The 27,552-nt window shown below is 43.2% G+C and overlaps 1 protein-coding gene across 1 annotated transcript in view; it reads left to right on the top strand.

Annotated features, from left to right (window-relative positions):
* Positions 1–27,552, top strand: part of LOC147748466 (A.superbus venom factor 1-like) — a 276,161-nt gene that overhangs the window by 156,876 nt on the left and 91,733 nt on the right. Inside the window, exons 20-25 of the mRNA XM_086962077.1 lie at positions 1,500–1,645; positions 2,128–2,337; positions 9,537–9,603; positions 20,387–20,473; positions 23,820–24,023; positions 25,212–25,287. Of these exons, the coding sequence (XP_086818203.1) occupies positions 1,500–1,645; positions 2,128–2,337; positions 9,537–9,603; positions 20,387–20,473; positions 23,820–24,023; positions 25,212–25,287 (790 nt within the window). The remainder of the gene's footprint in view (positions 1–1,499; positions 1,646–2,127; positions 2,338–9,536; positions 9,604–20,386; positions 20,474–23,819; positions 24,024–25,211; positions 25,288–27,552) is intronic.

The following is a 27,552-nucleotide window of genomic DNA, read 5'->3' as shown; positions in this document are numbered from 1 at the left end:
TTTAGTTTCGTTTTGTTTCGACGTGCTGATCGTGCTGGTGGCGGTTGGTGGGTGCTAACAGGGATAATGCCCTAAACGGGATCCCAAGCACTGGGAGCTCTTCACAGGAGCTCCTACCAGGCGGCCATCTTGCCGATCATTGGTTGATGGACAGAATGCAGAACAATGTCATACATTCACCCCAGTACAGAGATCTGGGCCTAAATCCATCGTTTTTTTGCACACCCCACCACCCCAGTTCAGACATGGCCATATACAAATCAGCCTTAAACCTGTGCCTCATGGGAACAGTCCTGCCCGAACTGCCAAGCCATGTCTTCTCTGGACAGGAATCAAGCATCCTAGGACCGGTTTCTGGCTATCAGCCATCTTCAGCCAGGATACCTTGACTCCAGTGGCGTGAAGAGCACGGGACTCTCGTCTGAGCATACCCGTCCCACTCGGGGTGACAAATGCAAAAACAACAGTTGATAGACAGAATGCAGAACAATGTCATACATTCACCCCAGTACAGAGATCTGGGCCCAAATCCATCGTTTTTTTGCTCACCACACCACCCTAGTTCAGACATGGCCATATGCAAATCAGCCTTGACCCTGTGCCTCATGGGAACAGTCCAGGCCGAACTGCGAAGCCATGTCTTCCCTGGACCGGAATCAGGCATCCTAGGACCGGTTTCTGGCTATCAGCCGTCTTAAGCCAGGATGGCTTGACTCCAGTGGCGTGGAGAGCACGGGACTCACGTCTGAGCATACCCATCCCACTCGGGGTGACGAATGCAAAAACAACAGTTGATGGACAGAATGCAGATCAATGTCATACATTCACCCCAGTACAGAGATCTGGGCCTAAATCCATCATTTTTTTGCTCACCACACCACCCCAGTTCAGACATGGCCATATGCAAATCAGCCTTGACCCTGTGCCTCATGGGAACAGTCCTGCCCAAACTGCCAAGCCATGTCTTCCCTGGACCGGAATCAAGCATCCTAGGACCAGTTTCTGGCTATCAGCCGTCTTCAGCCAGGATAGCTTGACTCCAGTGGTGTGGAGAGCACGGGACTCACGTCTGAGCATATCCGTCCCACTCGGGGTGACAAATGCAAAAACAACAGTTGATGGACAGAATGCAAAACAATGTCATACATTCACACCAGTACAGAGATCTGGGCCTAAATCCATAGTTTTTTTGTAAATACCTCGCACCATGGCGCATCTTTTGCGCCGCCGCTGCGTCACAAAAGTGACGTAACGGCGGCGTAAAAGAGGGGCAGGGGGCTTGTAAATCTGCCCCAAAGTCTTCTGTTGTGTGGGATCTTGCATCATTTTCCTGCTTAAATACCAACATCTCTGGAAATATGTTGTTAAACGTTTATTTCTTATTTTAAATTTAGGTTCTAAAATAAATCTTACCATTGCAAAGAAAAAACTTAAGAGTTGTTTGAAAAAGGCATTTCTATGTTTGCCACCTCAGTGAATGTTCACCTCTTTTGCTGCAGGGATATGTGTGGCCGACCCATATGAAATCACTGTGTTCAAGAAGTACTTTATTGACCTGCGTCTACCTTACTCTGTCGTCAGAAACGAACAGGTGGAAATCCGAGCTGTGCTTTATAACTACGAGGAGGACAACGATGAAATAAAGGTATTTTTTAGCATCAAATACAAATGTTTCCAAAAAATAAGCTCAGAATTAAATCCTAGATTTGTTTTTCTCTGACTAGGCACCCTCCTCCTTTCAAATCTAGTCTTAATGTAGTGCTTGTTGTAGACAATTTAAACGTTTCTAAGCACCCAATCATCATAACAAAGAGACTGAGATGGTGTGTGAGAACAGCTAGGCACAGTATCTCAAAATATGATCATGTGTTACGAACCAGGATAAGAATTAAGATTTCCTGGTCCCACAGGCAACATTTTTGGCTTTGAACACATTCTCCATGCATTCCCATAGCAAGGATACAGCGCTCGCTCAAATATCTTTGTGTGTGTTTGGGACCATAGTGTTGCCCTTAAATACTGCATGGGCTGATTTCCCAGCAGGAATTGATGCGGTTGTTCAGGTCTAAGGTCTTTTCCTTCATGCTCCATTTTTCACATAACTCCTTATCCATGTATCTGTTTCAGGTTCGCGTTGAGCTTTTGTACAATGAAAAATTCTGCAGCGCTTCCACTTCAAAGAAGAGATTCCGTCAGGAAGTGACTATGACAGGCAAATCTTCACGTGCTTTGTCCTTCATCATCGTGCCCCTGGAGGCTGGTCTGATTGACATTGAAGTGAAGGCTTTTTTTCCAAACTACATTGGTGACGGCGTGAAGAAGAAGCTAAAAGTTGTGGTAGGTACACACAATTTATAGCCATTTCAAAACAGAATTGTAAAAGGTTTCAGTCAATCAATCAATCTGGATTTATAAAGCACGGCTAATCACCCGATAGGGCATCGAGACGCTTGAAGGTCACAGAGGCTTATTCAAACAGCTAGGTGTTTAGGGCTATTCGGAATTCTGAAAGTGAGGTGATAGTCCAGAGCTGCATGGGGAGGCTTTTTTAGGTCTGCGCTGCGATGTGGGAGAAGGAGTGCCTTCCACTTCTGCTTCGGTAGATGTGGGGAGTATGGGCAAGTGAGAGGGAGTTGGAGCGTAATCTTCTTGATGGTTGGTGGGAGTTCAGGCGGTGGTTAATGTAGGAGAGTCCTTGGTTGTATAGAGCATTGTGTGCGTGGGTCAGCAGCTTCAGTTGGCATCTCTTCTGTATGGGAGTCAGTGGAGTTGACTGAGGAGGGGGGAAGAAGTGAGTTCATCAGGGAAGCCCGAGGATGAGTCTGGCTGCGACGCTCTGTATGGTCTATAGTCTTTGAAGAAGGTATACAGCGACTCCGACATAGAGAGTGTTGCCGTAGTCCTGTCAGCTGATGATGAGGACCTGTGTCAGTGTGCATCTCATGTGCAGGGGTAGCCACTTAAAGATCTTACGTAGCATGCACAAAGTGAGGAAGCAGGTGGAGAAGATGGCATTGATCTGTGATCTCATGGTGAGCTGGTTGTCATAGATGATTCTGAGGTTTCTGGCTTGGTAGAGGGGGGTGGGTGTGGGTCCAAGGTCTGATGACCTCAAGGAGTATTTCTATATGTTGCTGCTGTTGCCGAAGATCAGTACTTCTGTCATGTCTGTGTTGAGTTGCAGGCATTTGTTCTTCAACTAGTCAGTGACAATTGTCCTGCATCTGTGGAAGTTGTTTCTGGGTGTGATGGGGTCTTTGGTGAATGAGAGGATGAGTTGGGTGTCATCTGCATAGGAAATTATGTTGAGACCTTGGGGTCTGACGATGTTGGCCAGCAGGGTCAGATATACTTTGAAGAGCTGAGGGATGAGCCCAAGGGACACTGCGGTGATTTCCTTGGGATTGGAGGTGAAAGGTGGGTGGTGGATCCTCTGGGTTCTTCCAGTGAAGAAGGAGGTGATCCATCTGAGTGCATCGCCTTGGATGCCTAAGTGAGGAAGTCTTTCAATCAGTGTGTGGCGAGATGTGGTTTTCAAAACTACTGAGAGGTTGAGGAGGATCAGAGATGCTGTTTCTCCTTGGTTCGAGGAGAGTTCAGATGTCATCAGTGGCTAAGATCAAGGAGGTTTTGGTGCTGTGATTGCTGCGGAAGCCAGATTGTTAGGCATCAAGCATCTGGTTTTGCTGCAGGTGTGTCATGAGTTGCTTGTTGCTGATCTTCTGCAGTATCTTCGCTGGGAATGAAAGCAGTGAGATTGGGCAGTAGTTTCTTCCAGTCAATTACATTTCTCACAAACATACATACTTTGGTCCCGATCCACATAGGTAACTTTGCGACTTTTGGAACTCACAAAGTGCATTTACTACTCATACATGCCCTTTGTGAATACAATAAGTTGAACTTTATGACTTTTGGTATTCATATAGGGAATTTATGAGTACTAAATGCCCTTTGTGAAAACAAAAAGTCATAAAGTTAGACTTTTGTATCATTTTACCTTTGTGAATCGGCCCGACTAAGTTCACAACAGTCATCAACTCTTGTAAACCTTAAATATGTAAAACTATCCCTCTAATACCCCGCACTGTATTTACATTTTTTAAAAATGTTTCCATAGAAGGCCCCCACTGAATAAGACTGCACAGCAGGTACAGTGTAAACCAGTAGTTAGGAACCTGCCAGGAAATTTGGGAGGGACTCTATTTGCCAACCAGCATTGGAGAAAAATAGTAAGAACTTCTCAAGTATTAGATCTTATGAATAGTTAGGTGCTTTTTAACTACAATACCATGAAATATTTTCCTGGGATGGATGGTGACAGGTTTAATTTTCCGTCCGAAGATGCTCTTCCACACAACCTGGCTCACTAAATTGCTTTGCCTTATTTAATATCTTCATAGTCTGCAGAGCCTCAAACAGTTGCTTTTTATACTGGTCCATGCCTCTGTATGAAGAACTTAAATGAAATCATCACTTAGAAGTCAGGCTTGACTACAGCTATGTCCTCACTCCTTCCTGTTCCACATGTTTAAATCTGGGTTCTGCTACTACATGGATGATCAACCAGCTCTATTAGTAGCTAGCTAATGTTCCATTGAAGTAGGTATACCTTCTTATTTACTTACGTATTGAAGAAAAAGAACATCATTTGTAATTTTTCATACATGTTGCAATCATGGTTAGATGAACGAATGGATCGCAAAAAGAAAAAGGTACCCCCTGTTTAATTTGAGGTCCAAGAGGAGGGGGAAATTGCAAATATTTGAAAAGATAGCCTCTGAACTGACCTATATTGCTTTTTCATCTGGACTCTTAGGGCTCACTTGGTGTATATGACTCTTATGTCTCTGAGAAGACTACCCACATGTGACCCACCGAAACGTGTGTTGGCCATAACTACACATATGGGGAGTCCTCTCAGAGACATATACACCAGAGGAAACTGATGGGTGACCTTTGCATCACAAAGAATGAGATAGTTCGTATCTGTTAATTTGTTTAGGATCCCACACATGATTGAATCTCTTTTATGTAAGATTGTTAGTGTGAGTGAGATGGTTTGATAGGTGAGAGTGGATGGTTAAGTGTGGGGGTTATCTGTACATTTATCGTTTGCATCTTGCTTTTATAGTTAAAATGCTGGTCACCTGGCCTACAATACAGTCACAGATAAATAAATTGTTAGAATCTGCAGCAATGCCAATTCAATTTAGTGTCTAAGTGCTGATCCACTGTTCCGGTGTTGAAATCAAATGTTAATAATGTTGTGAAATTGTTTCATACTAAAATGTTAGAGGTATTGTTGGCACTTTGGTAATTGTCTATTTGTCTTACTGTTATATGTATTTGTAGACAATGAAAATCTTTTTCATAAATAATGAATAACAGTAAAATTATAAAATAAAAAAGCATAACATATTTTTATATGCAGAAACAGATAATAACAATATATATTTTGAAATAACTTTGGTGCATGCTACTGATATTGGGGAGCGATGTTGCAAATGAGCCCTACGAGGCCAGATTAAATAGCATTATAGGTGGCTATCTTTTCAAAAGATGAACCAAAAGCCCAAATTGTAAATGATGCAGTTGCTGAAATATTTCTCCTCAGGGCATCTAACTAACTGTCTTCCGTCTTCAAGATGAAGCAGTACAGAAAGGGAGAACTGTATAATGTTTTTTGCATTGCTGCCTTTACTATTATAGGCTCTATAGTAGTAGAGGCAGCTAGGAGAAAGCCATTATACAAGTCTCCCTTTCTGTACTACTTCTTTATAAAGAAGTTTAGTTTGCTTAGTTTACCCTATGAGAGCACAGATCGAGAGCACAGATCATCAGTGTCCAATCCGTACATTTCACGTCAGAGCCAGGTCTGACAGTTAGCACACATGCTGACGTCCCTAAATAAAATAAACCCCTGGTGTGATCTAACATTGTCACATGGATATCCTGGTTATTTAATCCATGTCTGCAAAGTGGTAGTCTCCAGTGTCTTTCTGAATACGAAGATCAAACTCTCTAGATAGTTCTCTGTATAGAAACTCTAGAGAACAGGTCACCAATGGATGAAGAGCCTTTTAGATTGTTTTGGCCTTCCATTCAGTGCAACAACGTCCCTCTCTTGGTTAGTTGTAGTTAAGAAAACTGAATGTATTATCTCTATACAAAACTAACGGATCACTGAAAGAATATCGATGACATAAATATAGACTTACCAAAATATCAAGTTAAAAATATAGAATCAAAAATATTGTTGTAAAAAATATAGTTAGTCAAAATATCGAATTTTTTAAATGTCTTAAAAGTAATTGAAAATTAATGAAATAATAAATATAATTAACTTAAACATACTTAAAATACTTAAATAACCTTAAAATGAATAAATAATGTAACTTAAATATTTTTTAATGCATATATACATATATATAAACATAATATAAATAAAAAATATACAATATTTTTACCGTAGGATAGCGAAAGGGTTACTTTTACTATTACCACTCCAGTGAGTGCAACAGTAGAGAAAACATTGAATAGCGTAGCAGTAAAAATTACTATTCCCACTCCAGTGAGTGCAACAGTAGGGAAAGCGTTGGATAGCGGGAGGGTAAAAATTACTATTCCCACTCAAGAGAGTACAACAGTAGGGAAAGCGTTGGATAGCGCAGTAGTAAACATTACTATTCCCACTCCACAGGTAAAAATTACTATTCCCACTCCACAGAGTGCAACAGTAGGGAAAGTGGTGGATAGCGTGTAGTAAAAATTACTATTCCCACTCCAGTGAGTGCAACAGTAGGGAAAGCGTACTTTAAGTAACTATAACAGGTGAATTTCTGTAGTTTTTAGAGTTTAAGCTTTAGGTATTATTGTTACTGAACATAATACCTAACTATAACATTACTTAAAACTTGGGGCCTCATTTATAAGGTTTTGACATAGGTCAGCACTGCAAGAAATCTTGCTGCGTTGCCCTACTTCAAAGTAAAAGGGCAGGAATGCTCCATATCCATGTGATACTGCACATTCCTGTCCTTTCCCCCAGGGCCGGCGCACAATGGGCTGCTGTGTGCCAATGCAGGCCCCATTGCACCATGGTGCAAGGGTGCCTGCGTTATGGGTCTGAATGATTTTGTGCAGGAAGGGACACTTTCTGCACAAAATCAATCAATTCAGGTGATTTTTCGACTTGTGCTGCAGAATGCAGCACATATAGAAAAAGGTAAGCCAAGAAGAAATTAAACTATTTCCTCATTGCACCTTCCTAACGCCACCCCAGGGGGGGAACATCACTTACAACGCATTTATTACAACGCACTACCATTACAACGCAACCATTACAACGCAAACCATTACAACGCATTGCACTGGGGGGCGCTCTAGGATAGGGAATATATTTAATTTACTATCCAACACCTTCCCTACTATCCACGGGGACTGGAGTTGGAATAGTAAATTAAATAAATCACTATCCAGCGCTTAGAAGCACTATGCATTGTAGTGGTATGCGATGTAAAAACCGCGTTGTAACGGCAGGCGTTGTAAAAGCCTGCGTTGTAGTGACACCTAGGGATGGGCGGAAAATCCGTTCCGCTCGCGGATTTTGCGGATTTTCGGGAAATCCGCAATCCGCGAGATTTGCGAATCTCCCGCAAAATCCGCAAATCCGCGAGCAGCGGATTTTGCTCGCACTGCTCGCACTGTTCGCGTGAGTTCGCGTGAGTTTGCGCCCCGCGAATAAGTGCAAAATTGCAGAAATACGATCTTAGCAAAACTGAAAGTAACTACTTACCAGGTTCAAAAGTTCAGGCTCATCATTAGTAGCCATTTCCTGTAGTGCTTCCTGAGGGGCCCCTCCAGAGTTCAGTTGCCAGTTGAAACTATTATGTGACCCTGCTCTGAACCTCAGAATAGTTACACATATGCCACAAAGGTCCTGAATTACAGCTAAGGGAGACAAGCAGGAGCCAGGCTGGAAGTTAAAATCCATTAATCAGCCCCTAATTCATTATTGTCAGTTGGGGCAGGGCAGGTGTTGTAACTAATTTTGCAACAATGAAAGCACTTAGCAAGTGCAAAAGATCACTAATCAGGGCGCACTAAGGAAGCAGGTGCCAGCTAAAAAAATATTCTGTGACACATTAATCAGCCCCAAATTAATTCAGGTCACTTGAGGCAGGGAAGGTGTGCTTTGCTTTGCCGAAAATAATGTACACTGGACAACCAGAGGGTGTGGTGATGAAACAGAGGGTGGCATGGGTGGGCCAGAGGGTGGCATGAGTAGTCAGAGAGTGGCAGTGGTGACAGAGAGTGGCAGTGATGAAGAAGAGTGTCCCAAACAGGCTGGACACGTAGAAACAACAAGTTCGCGAAACTTGCGACCCGACAGGTAAGTTCGCAATTTGCGAAAGTGTACAAAACCCTCGCGAACTGGCAGAAACACGGGCGAACACAAAAAAAAAAATCCGCAAATTCGCGGGAATTCGCGGATTTTGCGGATTGCGAATCCGCAAATCCGCAAAATTCGCGAACGCGAGATCCGCAAAATTCGCCCATGCTTAGTGACACCAATCCCCCCAGGGGTGCTGTTAGGTTAACGTTTTCCCAGGTTTACGGTTTCTCAAAAATCTAGGTACGTGTCCTGTTCCATGGGTGTTGCATGGGAACACCCACAGCAACACTCATGGAATGCCCCTTTCACACAGTTTTCTGCTTACAAGGGACACATATTTATACGGTCATGAAAATTCATGCAAAGTGGCTTTACGTGGACCTATAAATATGCCGTGACACATTGTGCCACCGGAACGTAAAAAAAGTGATGTTCTGGCAGTATAAAAGTATACGTTTTTTCAGTGATAGATAGATAGATAGATAGATAGATAGATAGATAGATAGATAGATAGATAGATAGATAGATAGATAGATAGATAGATAGATAGATAGATAGATAGATAGATTGATAAAAAGCACAAGCGTGAGTAATATGTGAATATGGAATTTGTGCCTGTATTGCCATTGATAGGTTATGGTGACAATACACAAGGCTGAAACATTCACAGTTTTACTATACCAAAATCCTCCAAACTCCGAGAGTTTTCAAATAATTTCTGAACAGTTAAATGCCTGGTCAAAATGCAGTTAAATCTTTGTCATTTCCTGTTGACCATGAGCAAATCACAGATAAACATGAACATAAAACCATGATGAATGCTATCATATAACTCACTCAGAGAATGCACCAGTAGACTCCTTTCAGTAATTTTTGCTTCCATAAGTCATTGTCTCATTAGAATTTTGCAGTTATTCCTTTTCTTAAAGCCAGTCTCCTGTTCCGCCCTCTTGAAAGCAGTCTGTTGAAGAGATTGCTCTGCAGAGTTAGTGAAGTGCAGTGGGCACTCTGCAGGAGAAAGGCGGACTCTGTTACCAGTTTGTATTGTTCGTTTCTCTACAGGTAGTCAGAGTACTTCCTTGTGAAGACAAATGTCTATGTTGCGCTCTCTGTATGTAACGCCTCTTCTTTCTTACAGCCCGAAGGAATGAAAATGAACAAAACGGTCACAGTCGTGACCTTGGATCCAGCAACTAAAGGACAAGGTGAGCATGCTGTATCACGGACTTATGAAATGGTCTCTACTGTCACTGGAAAAATGCTGCAAGAGACACAGTGGGCTGAAAAGGCATCATATACGAAGGAATTGACTTGCAGACATTTGTCAAAATTAGAATGTGTGGAGTGTTGTCCACAGTTGAGCAAGTAACACAGGGATCTTATTTATCAGTCCCATAGCATCAAATCCTTTAACCATAAAATAGTCTAAACTCCTCCTCATGGGAAAGCAGAGGTCCCCTCCAGTGAGGGGACGGAGAGTACAGAGGGGTAGATTTAAGTGATCGTCCCACCCACAGCACAGGAATGTCTCTTCAGGGAGGTGCTGCTGAGTGAATAAGGACGGCATGTGTTCTCCGTCACATCAGGGCAGCGAGGCCCTCGGATAAGGCGTTTGAGCATTCAGTAAGTAAAGTTTAAAGGATTTCTCACACCAAGAATTATCCTATCCATATATAAAGGTGCTTGAGATGAATTTAGGTTTGACTATCTCACCAGGATATATGGGTGTCATATGGGTATTCAGGGAATAGCATGTTAAAGTGGGCAGACTGCCAGAAAGCAGCTTCCGAGCTTTTTTTTATTCATTTTATATTTTTCACGTAGCAAACCCCATGGCATGTGTTTTGGAATGGGCCAGGGGGCACTGATTTGCTACGTTTCTCCACCCCTAATGGTTTTGTGATGCTGCGGTTATGCAACATCACTGTGTAATACACTTACCAACCCTTTAGGACTAGTAGGTTTTGCCTGTAAAACTCTCAGCTCAACTCTAGGTAGCTGTGGCACTGAGCAGCAAGGCTTACAAAGAGGAATAAGTGTTAAGTATTTAAACAGCACCCAAATAATTCAAGAAGAAATCGACTCAACACTCAAGAAATCCAACACCAATTTATAAAAATAGACTCTATTTACAGAAGAATGAAGACACTAGAATAGGGTTATAGAGATATAGGTTTTACAAACAATAATAAATCAAAACAATGTCAGTGAACCGTGAACAAGTCTTGGCAAAGTCAACAAATTGGACACTTAGAAACCTTTTCAAGGAAATCTTTGGTAAATCTCAATGCGGTCGGTTACAGGTACTTGGGGTGACCAAATCCAGCAGGGTGCTCGTGAGGGGGGATAGGAAGGTCCTTAAGAACAGTAACCTTCACAGGGGAAGCAGTCCTTCAGCAGTTCCAGGCCCTTTGTCTGTGTCACTATGGATTTCTACGGGAAACATCCTTTACAAAGAAACTTTTTCCACGCAGTACCTTTACAACGCAGGAATTACAATGCAAGTTGTTACAACGACTTGCGCTGGAGGGCGCTGTGGGATAGGGAATAGTTTAATCTACTATCCGAAAGATGATCCATGGAGCAAGCTCCATGTGTTTCTGGGATGGCACAGGAGTTTTAAAGGCAACAAAGTATCAGTTTCGCAAAAGCCTCACACTGCAACAAGTTATATTAATTGTCCTGCCTGTGTCGTATGTTGCACCCTGCCTTTAGGACTCGGTAGGCCGGCAAGAGGGGTTACTAACAACATTACAATGGCAAAGTTGGGCTAGCAGTGCAGGACTGCTCTACCAGTCTGTAGTGGCAGACTCCTTTTACTTGGGGCACCTCTAAGGTGGCATAATCAATGCTGCAAGCCCCGGGTCACCCTTCTAACTTACATGCCCTGGGTACCGTTTATTAGGGACCTTCAGGTAAGTTGCCCATTTCCAACTGACTACAGCCAGTTCGACATACACTTTAGCGTCAGGGCACCAGCAATGGAGTCTGGTTAGCAGGCCTCAGTTCACTCCAGAGTAGAAACAACAGGAGCATCAGTTGAAAAAGTAGGGGTGACAATACAAAAAGAGGTATTTCCTTACAGATTTTAACCACTGATCAGTCATTGGAAAGATTCGTCTCTAGCAGCAGGTCATGAAACAAAAGAGATGTGTGTGGGGGAGATATGCAGTGACCAATGAAAAAAAGGACTTCACTGGTAGGCCTGTGCAGTGCTTCATTTGAGGTGATAATTGCCAATGGGGCCCACCAGCACTCATTTGTGGAGACCAGCACTGATTTCTTCCCATCAGATGTTGACCCCGTGCAAGAGAGGAAAAAACACATACATGGGAAATAAAGGGTAAGATAAGACAGAAAAACTGTCAAGACATGAGAAACCAGGGACTGGCAAGAGTGAGATAAAGGGGCAAGGATTGCTGGTAGTGGATTAAAGAGGCCTGAGGTGAATTCAAGACTATGCAGCCTTGGGATTGGGTGCGCTGACATTTAATTGCACTGGCTTTGGGCTTCTGAGCCGAGGTTTTCAGATTAAGTACTGGGCCTGTGGGTGTGTAGACTGCCACAAACTGATCAGCCCAGCCAAGTACTGCACATCATCAAATTGAAATGTGAAGTCACACGTTATAGCGCCTCCTGAAGGTGCCAATCTGGAGCACTTTAACGAGCACAGAGTAAAGTAGGGTGTGGTTGTGCTGCACCCGCGCTAACAGCCGTAGAACTTTGTGATTGACAGACACTCTGACTGCTGTAGGCCTGGGGGCTGGTTTAGCTGCACTCAACTCATTGGCTCCATTCAGAATTCATGTGACATTATGTCACGCAGACTGCAACAGTTCCACATTAGTCCAATGCTGAGACATGGCTCATAATGTAGGGTGAGCTGCCTGAGGCGTGAGGTGAGCAGGCGGCTGTTATAACATAGTTTCAAAGTTAAGTTTGACTGGAGTCAGTGGACCCCAGTGCTGCACACAATGATATTGTGCCGCCAACCAGTATTGCGTATGCTAAACACTCGGACCGGAATTGGACCGTGGCCACTGCAGAGCTGGACATAGAGTTAACTGGTGCCAGGGTGTTACACTCAGGCGGGTTAGTGCACAGCAGATTTGTTTTTCCTTCAGGGACTGCTAAGATAGAACAGCTCCTTTTTAGTACATGGCACTGGGCACCACCGGCATGACTGAGGAAGTAGAACCAGTGTGGCACGGAGTCTGCAGTCGCTATGCTTATATGGAGTGTGTGGCTCAATGGTTAGAGCGGCAGACCCTGATGCAGAGTTCTGGCCAGGGACCAGGGTTCGATTCCCGCCTCGGCGGGGTCTCGGGCTCAATTTCCACAGACCTGACAATTCTCGGCTCGGTGCCTATTCTAATCATGGGCCCCACGCTGCAACTCTGGGCAATAGCTTGCTTAACCTCCACACAGGCCCCAACAGCGCTAGGATGCCTGGCTTCACCTTGGGGGTGCCCAGGAGTGGACACTTCACAGGGAAAGCCAGGACGGGTTCCACAGCGGTATGAGTAATAGCGCCAGGAAACCGCTTGGTGACAGTGCGCTCTACAAATACCTTGACATTTACATTTACATTTACATATGCTTGCAAGGCCTGCAGCCAGAGTCTCAGCCTCCATGCAACCCCAGCACTGGCAGGCCTTAGCTGGATTGACAACATCATATATTAGCTGTGAAGAGCCACATTATATGTTTGGGTATGGGTGGGCATGCTGAGTGCAGGCACTGGCAGAATGTTTCTTTAAACTGCAGACGCCTGGCAGGATCTTTTCAAAACTCTACCTTGATATGTTGCTGTACCCTTGGACTGCTTGTTCTATAACCTGCCCAGCTGAACTCCCTGGCTGCTCCATGGCTCATTCCCAGTGACCCACAATACTCTGCGGCAGTGGGAATTGCTATCCCAGATGTGAAGCTTGTCGACAGCCCTAGAAAATGAATATGCAAGAAGAAGGGCATGCACAAATGACAGCAAGTAACAGTTCCTATAAATAAAAGCGCTATTATTATGGTAGGAAAGAGGCTTTGTCCCCTGAAATGGCAGGAGAGGCACAAGGTCCATCGGTGAGAGTGATGAAGGGGTCACCTGCCTTCCAACTTGTGCACACGATAAAGCATTTCGTTACAGTCGGTGTGTTATGTTATGTTATGTTATGTTATGTTAATATCATTTATTTTGCGCATAGATGCTCCAGCTAAGGAGCGTCCTGGCGCAAGGAAAAGGTGAACATAACACAACGCAAAAGGAAACAGAAAAGTGAGTGAAAGATAAATTAAAACAGGTGAGTTTTCACGGCCCTACGGAATGCTAATAGATCCTCTAACAGGCGGATTTCTAAAGGGAGGGAATTCCAGAGAGCCGCAGCTCTCACACGAAAAGAGCGACCGCCCATCCGGCTAAGCCTGAAACGCGGGACAACCGCAAGGGATTGCCCAAGAGATCTAAGAGAGCGAGTCGGGACATAGGCGGATAAGAGATTATTGAGAATCTCAGGTGCCGACCCTTTTAAAATTTTGAAAGCAAGGCTAAGGGCCTTAAAATGGATTCGACTTTTGATCGGTAACCAATGTAGGGACCGCAGAGTATTGGAAGTGGGACAGGACTTTGGCAGACCCACCACTGCTCTCGCAGCCGCGTTCTGTATGCGCTGCAGGCGAACGATCTCAGATTGGTTAACTCCCAGCAGGAGCGAGCTGGCATAGTCCAGCCGGGAGATAATCGTCGCTTGGATGACCAACTGTCTTGTCGGAGCATCAAAAAATTTGAGCACCGGCCTTAGCCCACGCAGGACACCAAAACAGCATGCCGCCACTCTCTTAGTGTGGGTAGTGAAGCAGAGGGTGTGATCTAACCACACTCCCAGGTTTCTAAGTTCCATCACTGGTGTAGGGGCCGGCCCTAGCTCGAGAGGCCACCAGTTGTCCCCCCAGCGATCCGCTCCCCTCCCGACGATCATCACCTCAGTTTTTTTCGCGTTCAGCTGGAGACAGTTGTTATTCATCCAGCTGGCCACCTCTCTCAGCCCATTTCGGAACCTGGGGGCATCCTGTTCGACATCCCCGCTGATCGTGACCGCTAGCTGTGTGTCGTCGGCATTAGAGACCATGGTTAGGCCCCACTGCCTGGCGACATCAGCCAGCGGCCGCACGTACAAGTTGAAAAGCGTGGGACTCAGCGAGGAGCCCTGAGGGACCCCCAGGTCCCTCAGGGACCTGGGGGTTCAAAAAACAGTTTTTAATGTGCACGATCCTACTGGGCATGTTTCATTTTAAATTGTACATTTTCTAGAAACCTGCTAGATGCTTGTATGCGTTTTTAATGTGAGGGACTGCGTTGTTACATGCTTTAAGTGTCATTTAAATTGCATAGGTTATTTATTTTATGAACAGGTGCACACATTTTATTATTGTACTTAATAACATTTTGGTGGCGCATTAAACAGCATGTGAGCTCTAGGCACATGGCATATGACATTGCTGAGGTTTGGGGGCTAATGCCAATTTTATATACATATATAGGCTTTTTAGTTGCTATTAAAAATGGAGACCATAAAGATACATTTGATGTTCTTTTCTCCAAAGTGCTCAAACTAAGTAGTTGTTTAGACCGCACAGGGAACACTTTGGATTCAGGCCTCAAATCATTCACTCAATAGCGCATCACTGTTGAGGGAATAATTCCCACACAAGATGAAAACAAAGACAAAACACTTCCAACCACACTTCCTTCACAGCATGTATGTTGGCAAGTGGTTCAGTGCCCCACATAGGAGTAGAATGTCACAATATACAATACAACTTCTGGTGGCACAGGTGAGTCAGCAGCAGAGCAGTCCACTGAAAACGAGAGCAATAGGGGCTATGTCTGTCAGAGTGTGGGGACCACGCCAAAACCATTGCTCATTTAAAGCATCTAGGGCCAGATGTAGGTAGCCTAATACTGGTCGGTAACAGCCGAAATTACCGAATTTCGTCCGTTACCGACCGGTATTAGGCTTTTGAGATGTAGGTGGCTAATTTACAGATTCGGTAATTTACCGAATCGGTATTTTACGGAATCGGTAAATTGTCGATTCCTTGAAATACGAATCGGTAAATTACCGAACCTGTAATGTAGGGAGCACTCAAATGAGTGATTTGCATAGTTAAGGATTCGATATTTTGGTGGTAAATATCGAAAACCTTTGGAAAAGCATTTTTGTGCATTTCCAAAAGTGCCATGTTGCAGACATACATGCCCTTAGCGCATGTATGTGTACCACATGTGCACACATGCACGAATCAGGGGTGCAACAGGGTGTCAATGTGACACCCTGCCACCCTTGAATTTGTTCCCCCCATTACCGAATCGGTATTTACCGATTCGGTAAATCCCATTCATTACTATGGTCCTCCGTTCCCTTAGGAATGAATGGGAATTACCGAATCGGTAAATACTGTTTCAGTAAATACCGAATCAGTAAAATTCGGTATTTTAGAATCGGTAAATGCAGTTTACCTACATATGGCCCAAAATATCTTATAACTATTTTGTTGGCATTTCATCATGTAACTAGATATAAAATAACCTGAAAGATAAATCACCCAAGTTTAAATAATAGGAAAAGGCATCCTTTTTTGATTTTGCAATTACTTTATGAAAACTCAATTGGTTTTTGCAGTTACTGTTGATATATTGTCTGTGTTTGTAACAAGAGAAAAACGATTTTAACCTTGGTTGGCACAGTGGGGAATAGTAACATCTGTATTCATAGTGCTACAAGGTTCCAAATTGTTACTAAAAGCACTGAGGATATGTAAACACACAGCTTAGAAAGGGTCTGTAGGGTCGTTGCCTTTCATTTCAGAGGTTTTGCAGCACTTCCAAGATCTTTTTACAGCTTTTCATTGCTCAAAAGAGTGTATTTTCAAATATTAATTTCTTTCTGTGCACTTTGTTTGGTTTCTTCACGAGAAAGTGACACTTTCAGTGTCAGACATTTAGCAGTCAATGTTACTCATATGTAAACTGAAACCATGAAAATGTCACATATAAGCAAACTAAAAACTTGACAGCTATGACTGATCTCAAATTTACTGATAGGGCTATGTCCACCCAAGACGTGCACTCATATCCTGAAAGCTCACTGACCCTTAGGGTTGTCTCGGGGAGACCTGATCTGCTTACAGGAGGACACTAACTGAGACTTCAATATGCAGAGAAATGCACTGATCTATGACAAATCAATATCGCTGTGGTTGTTTAGCGAGATGTGCCTTTTCTGAAAACATGTTCTCGGCTTTGCCTGTCGTCAAGTAACAAGTTTGCAGATCAGAAGTTAAAAGGAAGGAAAATAGAATCACGTTTAGAAAATTAAATGAATCAATTTTATATAGGAAAATAGTCTGTGGATTAATTCAGGATTGCAACATTAATATTGGTCAGCTGAAATATTTAATTGTATTTATTTAAGCCATATTCTGTTTCATCCATTGACTACATGAAATCCATCATCACACAAGAAGCTGCAGCAAATCAGAGTGGGACAGGCCTAAAGGCCAACCTGGCAGTGACTGATTGCAGGAAGTTGACTCTCTAAATAGTGTATCCGATTGAGGTATGTAGAGAGTCCAGACAACCCATTCCAGTTTATAGGGGCTTGCTTTAACAATCCCAAGGTGCTCTATTTTAATGTGGTCGAGCACCCTTAGACTTATCAGAGGGAAGTATTGAGCATTTGTTGTTCACACAGAGTCAATAACTGAGACACACACTCTAAGAAGAAATTCAAGACCAATTAAAAACATTAACATATTTTTATAATAATTTCGACACCAAGATCTTCGGGATCAGGTAAGTACTTTTTAAGTTTGCGATTTTAGAAAATACAGTAAATACAGCTGTCAGATCTGAGGCATGAGCATCGATTGTGGTAATGTTATTCTATGGGGGACATACACTGCATCAGTATAACTGTAGTCGAGTTACAGGGTTGTTCTTCTGTGCTTAAGGTAAATAGGGGCTAAAGTCCTTAGAACCACCAACAGTTTTGGTTTGCGTTCCCTGGTGTGTTCTGGTGCAGCTTGCTAGTTGCGAGGGTGGCCTCGAATGCTACCATTAAGTATATGGAGAAACCTGTAATAAAGAAAAATGCTACAAGTGGGGACAAATCTGTCGGAACCCAAAAGGGGGGCTTGGTTCTTGGGGATCTCTGGAGCAAAGGTGCACTGTCTGTAGGCTAGGGCTCGGGCTGTGGGTTTCAGGTGCAGAGGTGTTACGGTCACCGGGTGGCTTGCATTGGAGACTATGTCTTTTTAGGTAGACCTCGAGATGGGGACAAAACAGGACAGCTGGCCTCTGTTAGCTGATGTCCCTTAACCGCTGGTCGGTTTTGGTGGTGTTGGAGCCCGAATTTGACAAGAAACAAGCCTTGTCTGCTGCGAGAACTCTGGTACCCAAGGTATTTATGTTAGTGAGCTTCTGGAGGGTGTGGTGTCTTGAAACTCACTGAAGAGTTAAGACTGTCCTCTGGGAGCTTGGAACACTTCCTCCTGGGGTTCTGATTTTCGATGGACCCAGCGGTCAGCAGAACAGTGTACCGGGTGGATGCAGTCTGTGCTTGCAGGCTGCAAGGAAGTGGCTCCCCCACATCAAGGGCGATCCTTTCTGGTTTTTGAAGTGCTGGCAGCCTTCCAAGGCTTGAGGAGGATGCACAGCTGCTGGATGTATTGGTCTTTGCAATTGTTGGGAACGCAGCAGGCAGGCAGGGTTTGGCACCAGTTCCGGTGCAAGTCCATAGTCCTTGCATTTTCGGCGCTTCTTGGTCCTTCAGTTCTCAGTAGATGAATTTAAGTTCCTGGTGTCAGGCGACCACCTATATACTGAATTTAGGGGAGTTAAGTTGAGTTTAAGGTAATAGACAATGGGCCACTTACCACTGGGGTCACTACACCTCCTATATGACGCTTTCCTGTGGAGAGTGGGCAGGACCCTGTTCCTAATTCCACCAAAATCAAAATGGTAGAACCCTTTTTTCTGTGTTCACTTAAGGAGGCCACCTTAGGGGTATGATTAGCCTGAGAGGTGAACACTCCTCATGACAAGCTAATTTCCCCACCTGTCCTATTTCAAAATGAGCCTTAGGGCAGCGGGTTGGCACTACCAGGTCTGGGGGATGCCAGTGTGGCATATCAAAGATGGCAGGGGCTTTTAAGCCCCTGACCTTGAAAATAACTAGTCATCCTGCTGGAGAAGGTGCTAACACCGTCTGCAGAGCAGGCATTGTTTCTGACCTTTGAGAGCACAGGCTGTCACCTGCATGGGGTTAGAAACGTGTCTTTTGTCGCAGGCTGGATGAGACTAGTCAGGCAACACACTAGATATTGGTAGGTTTTGCAAGGGGCACATCGAAGGTGCCCTCTGGGTACATATCATAATACTGCAAGAGTACCGATTTATTAAGACACGATGGTGGATATCAAACATGTTGTATTTCAGTAAGCCATCATGTAGCTGGGGAACTCGTAATTACCAGTGCCCAGTGCATATAGTTAAGATGGCTTCCCTGTTCACTTGTAATATCTAGTAGTTGAAATTGTTTGGCATTTCTGCTCATATATATTGTCCTCACATGTAATATAATGCACCCTTCCTTAGGGCTTAAAGGCCTGCTGTAGGGGTGACTTACATATATTGCATGCAGTGACTGTGGGATTGGTACGCAGGGGGGCTTATTTATGAACCCAGGTGTCACTTTTGCAACGCCGGTGTGTCACGTTTTGTAACGCATCAGCACGGTAAAAATTGCGCCATGTTGCGTCATATTTACAAAGTGACACATCTGGTAGATGCATCACTTTGTAAACCCCTTCACAATATTGTACCTGCACCAGGTAAAATGTCTGCAGGGTGGTCGTTCTCACGCAAGTAAGCCTTGTAGAAGTGAACCAGTGAACTCTAAGTGATTTCATGGCGTCACTTCTAGGATGTAAATATGTCAATATCTTACACCTGCCTCACAGCAGACGCAATACTGACCCAGGCACATTTGAAATGGGACTTGCCCATGTGAAATGACCCATTGATGGAGTTGCGTCACTTTCGTGACACACTCCAGCGATGCGTCATTTTTGCGCCTACAGATATGTCAGACATACTGACATATCTGTAACTCCTTGCGACATGATGCGTCATACTGTAAATATGACACATTCAGCATGTCGCAAGTACAGAACAATAAAAAGTGGCACAGCGCTGTTTTCACGCAGCGATGCATCACTTTTCATAAACGAGGCCCAGGGTGTGCGCCATGGTTTTTCACTGTGGTTTGCTCTATGTCACACTGCCTGGACTGTCAGTCTGTATGGTTTTGAGTGTGGGTCCCTTAGGATGCACATTACATGCTGCAGACCGTAGGGACCCTCTTTAGTACCTTAGTCCTAGGTACCAGGGGTACCATTTACTAGGGGCTTACATGGGTACCAAAGTCCTTCCCAATTGGGGTACCATTGGGCATGTCTTTGTCTTTAGGGAAAGAGCACTGGCACTGGGGCCTTGGTTAGAAGGGACCCAGGGCAAATCAGACGAGAACATCAGTGGCAACAAGTGGTGGTGATCATGACAAAAAGGATCACTTTCATACAGCGATTGGCTGGCCTCAAGTCTACGTGTGGACCATTTTTTGGTTTGTTTGTGGACCGGTTTTTATGGTTTGGTGGGTTTGGTTTTACTGTGGATTTTCCTGATATTAAAATAAACATTGCCTGCAGCAAGCTCAATCTATGCAGCCTTCCTTACTCTGTAAAGCACTAATGCAGCGTTTCTTTACAAGTTCTTACTGGCCAGATTTGCTCATCTGTACCACTCGTTAGCTATCTATTTCACTGATGGAGGTCACTTTTATTTTGGTAACAGGGCCTATTTATGTCTTAGTCCAACCCTGCAACAAATTGACTCAGCATCATGTAACTCTTTTCTCCTGTTTTTGTTTTCAGGTGGTGTCCAGAAAGAGAAGATTGAGGCTGTTGATTTGAAGGATATTGTTCCAAAAAGTGAATCTGAGACTATGGTCAGCGTCCAAGGTAAGAGTGCACATCACTGAAGCTGGCATGCACACATTTGTGGAGAGTTCAAAATGAAGGGAAAGTTGCTCACTTAATTTCCACTTTTTTAAAACTCTGAGGGTCCCATACCCAACTGGAGGGAGGGCATAGGTTGGATAGTTTGGGAGGATCACTCTCTCTGGTGCGAAGGCAAGTTGCAAGAGTGTATGGAAGGTAACAAGACTGCCTTATAGGATGGTATAAGTTAGGACGTCAAATGTGTTAGTTCCGTGATGAGGTTGAGCAGAGGGTACACGAGTGAGGAACAATGAACACAGGGTCCAAAACTGTTAAAGTGTTACACAGACACTTTTGTGAAACAATGTGATGCAAACAACAGTGTCTATTGACTTACCTTTATAAATGTCTACATATGCACCTCCGAATTGTGTTGTGTCACATGAGAACCAAAGCAGACTTTAGTAAAGGTGGACCATAGACTTTTTGGCACAAATGCCCTCACCAGGTTTAGTGGAATTCACCACTGACAGATGGTACCAAATTGTTGATTTTGAAGAACAAGAGTCCCTCCGGGAACACAAGAGCAACAACATGATCCGGGTAGTCATGATTCTCTTGCTACACATAAATGTTAACGTTTTAATATTAGAAACTAGACATAAAGATTTACCTACTGACTAAAATCTTCCATACATCCTGATTATGCTCAATTTAAAATAACAGCTCACATATTCTTAGAATGCGTACATTTAAGCCCAGGTTTATCATTATTTTATGCAGAGCAATGGAGCAAGACAGCTTGCTGCACTGCATGGTGTCAAATGAAGTGGGCATTAATGTGACATATCTATCATTATATGGCACATTCCCGCTCTCTCTCTCTGCACTGGTGCACTAGTGGCAGACAAGCATCAATGCAGACACCTTTCCGCCATGGCGCATTGCAGGCAGGATTGTTTTTGTGCATGAAGCGACTTCTTCCTGCACAAAAAGAATCCTTAGTGGTGTTTTCCTCTTTCTAAGAGTTCTGCAAAAATAATTAGGAAAGCTGAAGAGATTTCTCCTTGTTGCACCTCTGTCGGAAAGGCGCATGATTTTGTTGCGTTCCCAGGTTCCCCAGTCTTGGTAAATTTTGGAAGGCACCAAAAAGCATAGGTGGATGCGTGTGAATGCCCACGCTCCATCCATAGTTACAGAAAAGGGTAAACCCAGAATCACTGGGACCTGGGTACTGAACTGTATATATTAAAGTGGTCCCAGTGTGTTACTGGCTTATACATGGAGGGGAGGAAAGAATTGTTTTTAAAAAACCCATAAATCATGAAACAATATGAGAGAGGAAACAATAATGTTCAACCAATGTTATTTAATCACATTGGGAATACATTTTCATGAACAGATTTAAAAAAACCTAGCGAGGTATCACATTGAAATATGTGGTGTCCGGGGGGGGGGGGAGATGGGGTGGTGAGAGAAGGTTGTTAGATAGTAGGTGATGGGGGAGAAACATATCACATACAGTTTAAAAGTTAACTGTGAAACCACCAGGGGCTGTTCCCTTAGACGCTGTCACTTTGCCGCACGGATTGATTCCTCATCACTGCCTCTGAGGGGGGCTGGAGGTGGGTGAGCGACAGTTTGCCATAGCTTTATAGCCTCTGGCCCAGGCCTCTGCATATGGACGGGTGTGTCCTGGCACCTGGCTTTGCTGTTCAGGGTTAAAGACAGGGTTTTGGGAGGATGGTTCAGGCCCTAACTGGGGAGCTTTCCATGCTCCCTTGTGGTGCCTCAGAGGCCGGGAGGTAGGGAGCCAGGCAGCTCTTCTCCTGCCCATTGTCCCTCCTTCTGTCCACTGCAGTGTGCTGGTTTTAATGGGTGCCCATCCACAGTGTGTGCCACTAGGCCCAGTGTCTCAGACCTGAAAACCTTGGGTCCAGAGTATGCTGACCTGAGATTACTGGGTCTAGATTTTGAGAATTGCGAGTGACAAAATGCCATCCAGAGATATACTACTTCGGATGTAATACCGCCATTCATTAACAGGGCCAGCTTATATTTAATTTTGAAATACTGCTCCAACATTGGTATAACTAGGAGTCCACAAAGGAGTTCACAATCAGTGTCTGGGGAAGTGCAGCTGTTGCAGCTTCCCTGGAATATGTGTGGAATGTTTTATAAAATTAATAAATATTGTAAAACTACCCCAAACATAGAATCAAACCTAGGTGAGTAAAAGTAGCGGTCGTGGTAGTAATGCTGCGGGCGGTGACGTGGGGTGGGGGAGGGCCAGATGGGGGATAGCAAACTATGGAATACGATGAAATACATGTAAATAAACATATAAATAAATAAAACAAACTTTGTTGCGCGCACGGCATCGCCAAATTCGATGAAGTGCTCGCAACAAAATTCGTTTTATTTATTTATATGTTTACTTACCTGTATTTGGCCATATTCCATAGTTTACTACCCCACAACCTGCCCCTCCCCCGCCCCCCGTCACAGCCCAGCAGCACTCCTACCACTGACCGCTACTGGTGAGTAGATGTATGTACTTTCCTTGAACCAGGCACGAAAGAAGAAATATACATTGCAGAATAAATACTTTAAACTGTTGACCACTCATAAGTATATCTCTTGAAATATTTGGAACCATTTTAAGCTAAATCCAGGTAAGGTCATTCAATTTATTATGGTAGCTGTAGAACTACCATATTTAGAAGCAAGTACTTGATAGTGGGATTAGGTTCTGGTTGAAATTTGTTTTGAGAAATATTTATACTTGGCCAATATTGTGTCTGTCGACGTTTTCTCAGTCTATAGTTTTTAGCATTCTTTGTTGTGCTCCTGTTTAAATGAAAGAAAAAGGTGATGGATGGAATGCTTGAAATAGCTGTGCAACTGGAATCAAGCTATACCCGGCTGATGAGCCTTTGTCCGGGCAAAACCGGTCCTAGGTTGCTTGCATTCCTGTTCATGGAGAACCTGGCTATGCAGTTCGGGATCAATTGTTCTATGAGGAGCAGGGTCTAGGCTGATTTGCATATCGCTGGGTTTAGCATGGGGGGCGAAAAACAATGGATCGGGATGTGGCCCTAGCGATTGCCAGTGACTGGGATTAATTCAAGCATTCCTTCTATCGCTTTTTTGCTTACTTAATGTTAGCGCACACAGTTATAGATCCAACTAATAAACTGCTGCATAGTGAATAGCATCTCAGTCTATAACAGTTAATAAGATGGAAATCTATTGCTGAAGGTTAAAACTTGTCCCTTTCCTTTTTACTGTGTAAATCATATCACTCTGTACAGAGCTGGTGCTGCATTGAAAGATGCATTTTACTCCGTCTTCCTATTTTGACCAGGAACCCCCATCACACAGCTGATTGAGAAATCAATTGATGGGTCAAATCTTGGACATCTTATTGTGGTGCCTCGCGGCTGTGGAGAGCAGAACATGATGTCAATGACCCCGGTAGTCATTGCAACACACTTCCTGGACAACACCGGACAGTGGGAGACCTTGGGAGTGGGCCGTAGAGCTGAAGCCATCAAGAACATTAATCAGGGTGAGCAACAACCGCACAAGAGGGCACATTGACAAAGGTTTCTGTGAGTTACAAGTGGTGCATTGCAGAGGAGGTCTGAGATTGGTGTCAGTGTGGCAGGGGGTCTGGGAGTTGAAGGCTCTGCAGTGCATTACACGTGAGCTTGGCAGCAGTAGAAGTGGGTTACAACTTAACATTAGCCTGTATAGAAAGCGGCTTGCTACAGGACACCTGCATATTATTGTTATTTTATTATTTAATTGGATACTTGTAAAGTGGAAACTTCCATCCTCACAGATCTCTTGGGACAATGAAAAAAAAGAGCCGAAGGGGAATACCTCTTACAGATCACCCCCATCACATAAACCTTGTTGCTGTGAAACTAATCTTTATGTTTTTCTTTTAACAGTAAGATAATTTACATCTGATTTTAATAACGGAAGGAGGGAGTTAACCAAAATTGCACCTTCTGATCTGAATGATTTTCCTCATCACATATATCTAATTTTAAACGCGGACTTAAACAGCTTTGACTATTTGGTGATTTGAGGGGTCAAAGATAAATCAGATTCAGTCAGGATGCCTATGCTCCCAACAGCATTGCCAGCAGAAACACATCGACTTCCTGGTCAGTAAGGTCACAGATCAGCATCCCATGGATTTGTGTAGATTTTTGTCTGGAGAATTTCAGGAATCCAAGGGTTTAATTTCAGCCAGTTTGGGTTCATCCACCAATGCACCACCTCTACTGCAGAAGGGAGCAGCAAGTCCCGGAATCCTCCTCACTCTCAAATATTGAAATTGATCTGAGGATTATCTGCATGACTGTGAAGTGCAGCAGATGAGCCAATGAAGTGAGATAAGGATTAAACAGTAGAGGAGAAAAAGAGGAATCCTCAAGAGCTCCCCACGGTATAGGCTCAAATGTATTAATTGATTTTATGGGGTTCATGAAAAGCAATCTTTTCGATTTAAATCATTTTATTATTTTTGATATACAGAAAAGAAAAACAAAGAGAAGCAGTAAAGGAAACACAATTCCCACATAGAAACTAGGACATTGGGCACTTCCCACAGAGTGAAAGGCAATGTTATCATACAATTCATAGCCACTGTGATGTGAAGTAAGTTTTGTGATAAATGGAATGCGTCTGGAGAGCAGATCTGACTGCTCCTAGTGAACCTTGATTTCAACATTTCTTCTTTTAGGTTACACACAGCAGTTGACTTACAAACAAGCTGACTATTCTTATGCTGCCTGGACAAATCGACCTGGAAGTACCTGGTAAGGTGACCACCGGCATCAGAATTAAATGCTAATTCATAATTGCATGGGCATGTGCAAGATTATTTTCATTACGTAGCCTCTAGTCAGAACCTTTCTGTGCCCCTGTTTTACTCAGCTGCCCCATTAGCCCTACCACAGCCTGAAAATGTCCATTGCATCCTCCATCCTTCTTTCTTTTGCTTTCTAACTCTTGCGTTCTTGCTCTCAATCAGCCTTAGAGGCTTCTTCAATTCCCACAGCAACTTCCTTCAATAAGCAAAAATGTGGGATAGTGAAGTCCAAGCCTTACATCTGGAGGGAATCTAAACCTGTGAGTTCCCACTAAGTGTCTGAGTGACCCCTCTTCCTCTACTACTTGTTCAGTCTGTGACACCCTCCTCACCCTAGGATTCACTCTAACCAGTGACTTTCAACTCAACTCACTTAAATTATAGCTTCCTGCTCATTACATCTTATACTTTTAGTTGGGAGATCCTATCTTTATGTGTACTCAACTAAGAATTACAGACAATATACCACTTGTTCTTCTAACTTTTTCTATCTTGCGAGTTTGTGTCGTCAGTATGGTGTCTCGTTACAAAACACACCAACCCATCCCTATTATCATTTTAATATACATTTGGTTTTCTTCCCAACTGCTTCTGACAATATATACTGTATACTGGTCTATATAGTCACATATTTGGAACCTCTGTATTCATTCGAAGTTGATCTTTTTTAATTTTGAAATTCTATTAGAGCTTTCTCTTTTAACATAGCAAGCATCTAGTAATTTTTCTGTAAATACAATATATTCTGTACAGTTGTCCCATTATGCATTTTATACATACTTTGCTTGGAGTATTTATTTGGAAAGTGCTCTGACACCTTTGGATCATATTTGTGATACATGACCTACCCAGTAATAGAATTGGAAATATTGGAATTCACTGATTGGTGTCTCTTAAGTTGTGAGGTGGGAACTCTCAGTAACCAGGCTCAGGAAGTGGGATTGACCAGCTCAAATGGGTGACCCCAGAGCAAAGCAACAGTGAATATAAAGTGATGTCCCAATAAAGGCAGAGAAGTGCTCCTCAATTCTGACAGTCTTAGATGTAGGGAGTGGGAACTCAACTGTGGCACTAGTTGTGCGGTGCTGTCGAAATATTGTGTCTGTGTGGCGGGGAAGCAGAAGAGGCTGCATCAGAGGCTGTAATTATGTTTTATTGTTAGTTGGTATTGGAAATATTTTCTAGAAATGTTGGCAGTTGGCGTGGAGGCCAGTTTGCATTTTGGTTTTATTTATTGGGGCTTTCAAATGATTTTTGGATTGATTGGAATCCATTTAATAATGTGCATCCTGGAAATGTACCTGGCGGGTGATAGACCTGCTCTGAGTAGCCAGCATGGGCAATTCGGTTTCCCTAAGGATTAGCTTCAAGTATCTTTGAGAACTAAACTAATGAAAAGTGGCACTCCTTTCCTTCGATTTTTGAAAAACAGGGGACCCCTACAAATACTAAGTTTGCTAGTCGTAGGGAACAAGTAAACAATTGTGGAAAGAGAGAGTGCAACACTCTCAATAGCAAACAATTATTACAAAACTGCCCTTTTATTGAATCAATATTTATGATTTAGCATGCAACATTTGTTTATTAGTGAACAGACCAACATATTTTTTCTTTTTTCTTTTAGTTTATTATGTATATTCATTGTTGTATAAAAATAATTTTTTTCTCTCTTTTCTTACAAATATTATTTATACAAAGAAGATATTAGTTGTACAAACAGAAATCCATATAATTATATAACACATACATAGGTGAAAAAATCAAAACAGACATGAAATTTGGTCGAAGGGAAACTGAGGTAGGCAACAAGATGGAATAAAGCACAAACTTGAGGTAGGTAATGCGGTGGAATAAAACACTACGCCCGTTTCGGCCTGTGGCCTTCGTCAGGTGATCGTCATTTTTGAAGTACAAACATAACAGTGTGTAATGTGCAACAAAAATTTTAATAGTATTGGTATACAAAATGTTGTTAGGACTCCTATTTTGCCATGCTTTATATCTTCCAATCAGAACAATATACTAGGACTTTGAGTAGACTAGTAGTTTGACGGACGACTTTAGTTATCCGTGTCCAAATCGGCTCGATGGATTTCAAATAGATAAATTCTGGATGATATTCTGGTACGGAAACAGGTCAACTATTTAGCTTGAAAATAATATGTTCAGCCGAACATATCTAGGGTAGACTGTATGGCTATATCATGTAGGC

This window comes from Lissotriton vulgaris, chromosome 1_1, assembly GCF_964263255.1.
Source record: "Lissotriton vulgaris chromosome 1_1, aLisVul1.2, whole genome shotgun sequence".
Lineage (NCBI taxonomy): Eukaryota > Metazoa > Chordata > Amphibia > Caudata > Salamandridae > Lissotriton > Lissotriton vulgaris.
This window is presented reverse-complemented; position numbering and strand designations above follow the sequence as displayed.